General features: G+C 38.6%; 1 protein-coding gene across 1 annotated transcript; it reads right to left on the bottom strand.

The window, feature by feature from the left end:
• Positions 1–2,539: 2,539 nt before the first annotated feature.
• Positions 2,540–6,990, bottom strand: LOC124139469 (tektin-4). The gene is made up of 6 exons (XM_046506541.2): positions 6,299–6,990; positions 5,699–5,769; positions 5,373–5,516; positions 4,885–5,107; positions 3,776–3,930; positions 2,540–3,394 (listed from the first exon to the last, which is right to left on the bottom strand). Exons 1-6 carry the CDS (start codon positions 6,836–6,838, stop codon positions 3,178–3,180), a joined length of 1,350 nt encoding a protein of 449 aa, XP_046362497.1. The 5' UTR covers positions 6,839–6,990; the 3' UTR covers positions 2,540–3,177.
• Positions 6,991–8,415: the final 1,425 nt, after the last annotated feature.

Here is an 8,415-nt window from a genome sequence, read left to right as displayed (position 1 = left end):
ATTACTGAAATTGGCATCTGTATCACATTTAAACACTTGTGTGGCATTGGTGGTCCAAGGTGCCATGACATAACTGAAGTTTGTTCAAAGTAGCTTACTAGCGCATGCAGATTCCAAGGCAGAATAAGACCCCAGAACTGCATGCTTCTTGTACAAGTCTACTCAGTAGGATTGGATGGTTACAAGATATTGCTTATTATTTGAATGTCATTGCTTCATACAACTTGGGTCTGGATTTGCCTGTTTCTCATTTGATTATTTATAGGTTGCAGCATAAAACTATATATACACTCACTTCACAGCAGACAGGGCTGTGGGGTAGCCTGATGGATAAAGTATTCACTCACACCTGTCTTAGGTTTGAACTGAGTGCAATAGGTGAAACCTGTTCTTGGTGTCCGAAGCCATGATACAGATGGAATAATGATGTAGCCCAGCTTATCATCATACACACATATTTTCAAACACTTTTTGAATTATTGCTGACAATAAGGTGTAACACCATATACACTTGATACATTTGCCAAATTCTGCTCTGGTGTGTTATTTCAAGTTTCATTTAACATATTTTTGTCACATTATCACATCCACTAAACCTAGATATTGAGCAGTCTGTAGTTATACACCAGTATGGTATAAGTCTTTATAAATGCATGACACAGGCTTGGTAAGCAACTCCCAGTAAATACTGATGATTGGACAAGTAATAAATCAGGCACGTCAAAGATTATATTCAAATAGCACAGTGTACCAGTAACATTGAATGAGATTATTATGCTCTGCAGAGCAAATGTAGAAATCAATACACATCCACCTCCCTCAAGTCTACCTCATCAAACATTGAGAGACGAGAAGAAATACACCCCAGTGGACCTACATGATTGTCTATGGTACTAGGTACTAGAACTGCAAGTTTTAAAGCACTGAACGTCGTTGTTCAAAGCGATATGATTGCTATGGTGATCGTGACTCCCAAGTATTAACATAGACTTACGACAGTCTTAGGTTGGTTTTTTGTACAACTGCAGCCTGGGCTGTAATTAAGCCCTTTTTTTTTGCCTATTTAATTGAGAAACTTTTTATTCAAATTTAAGCCATGGGCTTAATAACGAAAATGGAAAAAAAACACAACAGGAAGAAAGAATATCCAGAGTTTAATGAAACAATACTCACAAATTGAATCACAAAGCAATACTTAAACAAAAGACATGATTTTTTTTTCAACTTGAAAATTTTGAGTTGAGAACACGTTCACAATTGAAATGACAGTTGTCAAAAGAACAAACAAAGTAACTACAAACCAATATGCGTGTCAGCCCTATGCATTTAAAATGTCGCTATAGTATTCAGGACATCACCAACGTTTAGGGGTCCAAGTGTCTTGTAAATGTGGAAACCTCTTACAGCACTTAAGGTGCAACACTGGTGCAAATTGGCCATTTATATGCGTGCTACAACACATGCTGAATAAAAACGTTTCCAATACCCCCACAGCTTTGGACAGTAATTCAGTTTTACCATAGCATTCATTTAGATGAGTCACAAGTCGAAGACATTTACCACTGTAGCAAAACCCAAAAACATGTATTGTGTAGACAGACCTAGAATTATCAGGGCAAAAGGGATCCTTATTCTCACACCTTCAACTACTGGTTAATTGGTGCAACCTTTTGACTCCTTGAGCTAAGATGGTAAAAGGATTTTTCTAGTTCAGATTTTGCTCTTGGTTAAGACATTCTTTTGACTGAAATCTCAAACTGAACTGATGTTGGTGGATGAGGTAGATCATTTAATGATGTACTTTGTCATGAAATGTAACAGCTGATAGATGGAATTTAACATTGTATATGAATTCCCAATCTCATTAAAATCAGATCTTAGTTCTCGCTATCGCTAAACAAAGATCTGAGGATATTTCATTACGGGTCATGTCAGAACGAACTTTCATCTGACCAATCAAAGCGTCGCTTACCAGATCATGAAAGTGACAGTCGGAATGTGTTTTCTCAACATGCAACCTCGAAAACGTTAAAACGGGGTATTCCGAATGACAGTTACAGCCAGTACGACTGATTCCGTCAAAATTATCGTCTGTCTCTCGCTTCTGTAGGATAAACATTTGAAAGGAGGAGGCGTTGCACAGTACGTGGGAAGCAGTGCAATACAATCGTAACCATTTATTAGACATTCCGGATTGTTCTTTTCAGTTTTCAAAATTTTAATCGAGAACTGTGTCAACATATTTTTCAAGCATAGTCTGAAATGGAAGTCGCCAGATTGAAACGAGAGCCATAAAGTTTGAGAAAGCTGTTTTCTAATTAGCTGATGTCGACTTCTTGTTCTTCGTTTCAGTGGTCAGTCAATGTTTGCGAAAGGTCGTTTAGCGGCAGCGAGAACTTAGATCTGATTTTAGTGAGATTGATGAATTCCCTTTAGGAATTGGGAGAGGGGGTGGTGCAGGATTTTGGGACATGCAGATGCTCCTTGTCTTCAGAATGAGAAGAAACATTGTATGAAGATACAACAGACAACACAGGACTGATGATGCTTATTGTAGGTTTATTCATCTTTTATATACAAATAAGCATTATTAATCACTTTAAGAGATCTTTGTGTGCGGCTCCAATTGGCGTAAACAATAATACTGATGAAATACATGTGACACAAGCCTCGATTTGCACTTGGAAAGATTTTTTCAGTGCTACAGATAGTTATTATAGTATGTACAGTTGGCCAAGTGAAGAGACAGTATTTGAAGATAAATCAACAAGCAGGGTAATGACACGTCAACTGCAAACTGCTGCAATGCTACATCTTGGAAATGGAATACAATTTATAGTTTTAATATCACAGCCGTGGACTACACAGAAATAACCAAACAAAATGGCATTCATGAACTAAAACTTAAAAGATATCCATTTGTGTATATTCTACAAGTAAGGTTACAGTGTGTGTTTTGCATCATTTGGTTGGTCCTGTTTTAACAAAAACAAACAAAAATAATATATAAACCACAACAAATGTATCTCCAAATAATCATGTAACAGTGAAATGAACAGCTGACAGAGCAGAGTGAACTCCATCAGCTGTAAAAGTTAATACTTAACAATCATTATATAATTAACTTCAACGGTACTGGTTTCTCTGATATTTTTATTTGACTTGTATGCCTAGACTTTACTGATAGCCCTGGAGTTTAAGGGTGGTTGGGTAGCGGGTGCGATGGGTCATGCACTTGTCTCTGTCAATGAAGAGACTGTTCTTCTTGCAAGAGATCTCCTTCTCTAGAGACATACGGTTGTCCTGGAGATCCTTCAAGGAGTTGACAGCATCGTTCAGCTTGGCCTGGAGGGCATCAACTGACTGGCAGATCTCATTTACCTCACCAACGAGCCTGCAGGAGTGAAATAGGAAGGAATTATTAACAAATGCCAATTGATACTGATATCAGATCATCCTGTTCTGCATCTTAATAACTAAAATATAATAATATAATAAAAATGCTTTTTGTTTCAATGATAATGAAATAAAAATACTATCTGAATTTCTGTACAGAAAACAACAGATTTGTGATAACCTCCATTTGTGACTGACCCGTGAAGATCTGGGTTAGAATAGGTCTTCAGCAACCCATGCTTGTCATAAGAGGCAACTTACAGGATTGGGTGGTCAGACTCGCTGACTTGCTTGATGCATGTCATTGTATCCCAATTGCTAGATCAATGCTTAACTTAACCATATCTGACTTCTGTGTTTGAAGTTAAATTGTACATACTGGTATTGCACAGGGTCTCTGCAAAGATCAACTCCTGGACGGAATGTTCTGTTCTGGAGGCGAGTTTGAGCAACCTTGAGTGGGTCCTCCTTGTCCCGAATGGCCCTCTTCAAATTCTCAATATTCTTCTCCTGGCTGCTGATCTCATCACACACCTGCACACAAAGGAACAATCTAGCTCTTACTTCTGAAGCAAGGAAACACATGCACATCTTCAGATGAAAGCATTTTGTCACTGTTACTTTCTCCATGATGCAAATGGACGAGAGTAATACACAATGACCTAAAGAAAATCAATGAAATGCGGTGGCCACTACAAGTTAGAGATAGGCACATTTAAACAAATGTGAGAATGATTAAAAACATTAAAATATTTTCAGACATACATAATTTTCATTTAACTTGTGTTTTAAGGACTTTGGTACTTCAAATAAGAGGCAAATCTATGGGTCTGCACACCTTCTCATGCACTTCCCAATTTATTGTGATCAATATATGTCTGACGAGGCTTGCACCCCTGTAATAAACTGGGTGTGTGATTTATGACTGGAATGGCAAGATAACGCCAAACTCGACATGAAAGTCTCTTCAACATGACACTGTATTTCATAATTATCTGTCCTTGGTTTTTGACACGAGGCATGGCAACGAGACCCATACACCACATTTGTTTAACTGTCACTCCTAACGTGTCCACTCCTCAAATACAGCTTTCTATGACACCCATATACTGATATGGATAATCATATACCTATGAAATATATGAAGCACTTTTGCATGTGTGACAGAGTCAACCTAACATGGTCATTTCACAGGGGGTGTAATAACCTGACCCATATTACATCCCCTGCCAGGCTGATCTGGCTTGTCAATGCATTTTCAATGGGCGATCGCTATCAGCCTGGGTGGTAAGAAATTGGAGTTATGTCCCTTTGTGCATCATCTGCTTGTATGGCTTTCCAGTGACAATGTCTTCCCAACAAGGTAAAATGTTTTGCATTCACTTGCATATAGATGTTCTTGTTTGCTTTGAATTCCACAAATTTAAGACAAACCCATTCAAATATATTGATATGGCCTGAACAAATTATTGTGATAGAAAGCCTGACCTTGTGAAGATTTTCCTCAAGCTTGGTCTTGGCGTCCTCCATGTCCTCAACACGTTTCTGGTAGGCAACATCCACTGCATCACACTGTTCCCGCATGTCACGGGATGTGTCCTCCAAGATGTTGTCTATGAGGGTTCGCAGCTGGATGGAGGCCATTCGCTCATGCTCAGCTCGTACAATGTTGTCGTGTGAAAACTGAGCCCAGGACTCGGGGGTGGATTGGCTGGAAATGTGATTATTTAGTGATCACAAGTGTTCATTCATACTACTAATGTGCTTTTCCAAAACTGTATTATATTTGGCTCATTGTTCTTGAGAAAGGATAAACATATACAAATACTGGATTGTTATGCTTAAGTTAGGAATTGAATGGTCGGTTTTAAGTGTGGTTTGGTAAAAACAAATAATGATTTTGATAAAAAAAAGAAGCCCTTTTCAATGATGCAATCAAATACTGTCTCTGCGACACTATTTTGTATTTCGCTTACATTTCTTGGAACTTAGCTGCTCCAGGGTAGAACTGTTTGTGAGTGTGGTGATTTCGGAGTGATGCACATTTTGTGTCAATTTCCAATGCTTCCTTTTTATCACTCCAATCCATTTCCAGATCCTGCTTTGCATTTCTGTTCTGCCTTGAACAAGAAATGAAAATTGTTTATGCACCATGTCAAAGTATAATTAATCTGAAAATAGTAACTTTAAGGTGAATAATTCTGAAAACATTGTAAGCTTTGATATTTAAAGTCTGTGTTTAACATGTTTAATGTTTATGAGAATTTTTTTTAATAATTTTTATGAATTTGGGATATCTTACTTTATCTGTGCATCAGCTTGACCAATTGTTTTCTGAAGAAGATCTTGAACATTGTTAATTATCTCCACCTCCTGAAATGAAAAACATTGATATCTTATATATACAAATATGATTTTTGACACATAAATTTTGTTTTGCGTAGAACAGATGTACCCAATATTGTCAACCTCCAATGTTTGGCCATATTTAAGAGAAAATGGTTTGGGATCTTGGCGTATAACTATTTTCACGATATTGCTTAATTTGCACTTTATTGAAGCATGTAACTTAAGTGATTGAGTATGGTTTTACCCCACTTTTAGCAACATTCCAGCAATATCACGGTGGGGGGCACTAGATGTAACTTTAGTAGAATGTTATTAAGGTGTGAACTGTTGCTGTGCATTTGCACCCAGTAGATCCCATATAGTTAAAACAGATCAGTAAGGATAGACTGTAGTATTAGGGTCCCCTGACACCTGATCAGTACATAGTTATGATGGCAGCTATATATGTAATTACATGACAAGTTATAATTCTGACTATGCATTTGGTAAAAGATACACTACAATCAAAGATGATTGGCTCGATGGCTAACCATGCAACACCCTTCAATCATACCTTTAATAACGACAGTTCTGGGTCATCCTGAACCAGATCCACTCCCTGTCTCCTTTGCCTACAGTTGAGATTGTCTGTTGCAATATGGAGAGGTACTTCAGTGGCACGGAGGGCATTCTCCAGCCGCTTTTTCTGGGCAAGCAACAAGTCTGTTTCAGAAATAACATCACCAATTTCTCTTTCCAATTCGAATTTCCAGAAGTGGATATCTTGGACTCTTTCGTTCAGCTTCTTGGTCACCTCGGACTGTGTTTTGTTTGTTGTTGCTTCAGTTTCATTTGAAACTCTCTTTGATTCGTGGCGCAACTTTTCCGCCCCATCTCTGTCAACAAACGATTGGTAGTATTTCGAGTAGTTACTTTCGTGCCATTCTGAAGGATTGTACTTAGCCGACCTAAATCCTTCGGTGGATATGCCCATGTTGTTTCCAGTGTTGCCAGTGTAAACTGTCTCCATTCCATTATTAATAGAGCCTGATTCTGACTTCAGAACAGGCCTTTCAGGAGGAATCTCACGGCTCAGAAGTGTTGCCGTCGCCATACTTGCCTATTGTGTGCTGCGAGTGTACTTTGAGAGTTACTTTTCCCCTCCTTTAGTAATCTACATGGGCTAGACGTGAGGAGAAACAGGATAAACGTTGCTTAGAGATCCCCGGCAACCATCAGCGGAAGTTTGTTTGTTGTCACTATGGAAGCTAAAGCGCCGCCTACATTCGTAACAGCGCGTGAAAAGATTTAAAGCTCCTTTCAGCGACATTTGCACACGATAGGGTAAGCGATTGTGTCACGCGTTGTGATGGAGCTTCGGTGGGTGAGGAAAGCACTCAGACTGGTTCCCGTTAGTGCCTGCGACTGGCTTGGAAAGGCGATCGAGCAGCTGTCATTATCATGCGTGATTATGCCAATTTATTGTTTATTTGTAAAAAACATCGGCATAGTTTTATTGACAAAAGACTATTGTATGTTCGAACAAGGAGATTGCAACAACCTTCACTGTTCCTTGATTTTTACATAAGACAGTTTATCTTTGTTATCGGACTATTATTATGTTGACACTGGCCCAAACCTCTAAGGTGCCGCAGCATTCGCTGTACAGAGTAACTTGTAGTATCCGTTACTGCCCCTAGAACATGTATATATGCATTTAATAAAGGTACCACCTCCTCATTCCATTCATACCCATTCCCGTTACAAGTAAGCTATACTTATGTCAGCTCTGAGATTGAGAGACTTAAGGATTGAGCATGAGAACCCCCTTGGGTACGCGGGATGCGGAGCCCTGTCTTACAGAAATGCCGCAGTGCATTTCGCTGGATGACAAGAAATGCGTGACTTTTACACGGATGCCAATATCTCAATGTTGAAATCTATTTTCGTCTTGGTTTCTTGCAAAATGTGACAAATCAATATATAGTATGCTTGGTAATGCATTTTATGTGGAAATCCCAATGAAATTTACTTGTACCAGCTATGTACACTGATACGTCTCTCGATTTGGATGCCAAGACAAATTAAGTGGTATGCTGGATGCCTGGGGTGAGGTTGGCACCCTCAGTTTTCCTTAAGGAATCTTTATGCATAACTTTCGGAGACAATACTAAGTAATCAGCCATGATTAAACCTGCAATTTGCCTTAAAAATGCAGCGTTATCAAAACAGGGATAAGTCACACACATACTTGTCTATTTCAATACGCTTATTTTTACGAACCAAATTCGCATTCAAATTATGTGATGAAGTACTAAGTTTACAGAATTGTCTGTCATTCAAATCTGTTAAACAATTTTCTGCTTGCTCTATAAAAAAAAAGACATAATCCAATGCATTGTCAACGGTTGAAAAACACTGTTAATTAACCTATTGTAATATTACAAAAGGGGTCAAGCTTGCTGCTGCTGGTGGTTATTGTGTAGTGTGTTCATTGTGTACAATGTATGCTGGTCTTTAACCCGCGCTGAGAACACCATTTAATTCAAAGCGCCCCGCTGTTCGTCACGAAAGAGACTAATTTGGATTAACAGAATCGGATATAGTTATTAAATAAGAAACATAGCTGAAGTATTGATACTCGTTAATTCGTGCCCAGACACCACATCGAAGCATCAGTATAGCGATCAT

This window comes from Haliotis rufescens, unplaced genomic scaffold, assembly GCF_023055435.1.
Source record: "Haliotis rufescens isolate VD_foot unplaced genomic scaffold, xgHalRufe1.0.p SCAF_28, whole genome shotgun sequence".
Classification (NCBI taxonomy): domain Eukaryota; kingdom Metazoa; phylum Mollusca; class Gastropoda; order Lepetellida; family Haliotidae; genus Haliotis; species Haliotis rufescens.
Note: the sequence above shows the minus strand (reverse complement) of the source record. Positions and strands in the feature narration are given on the sequence as shown.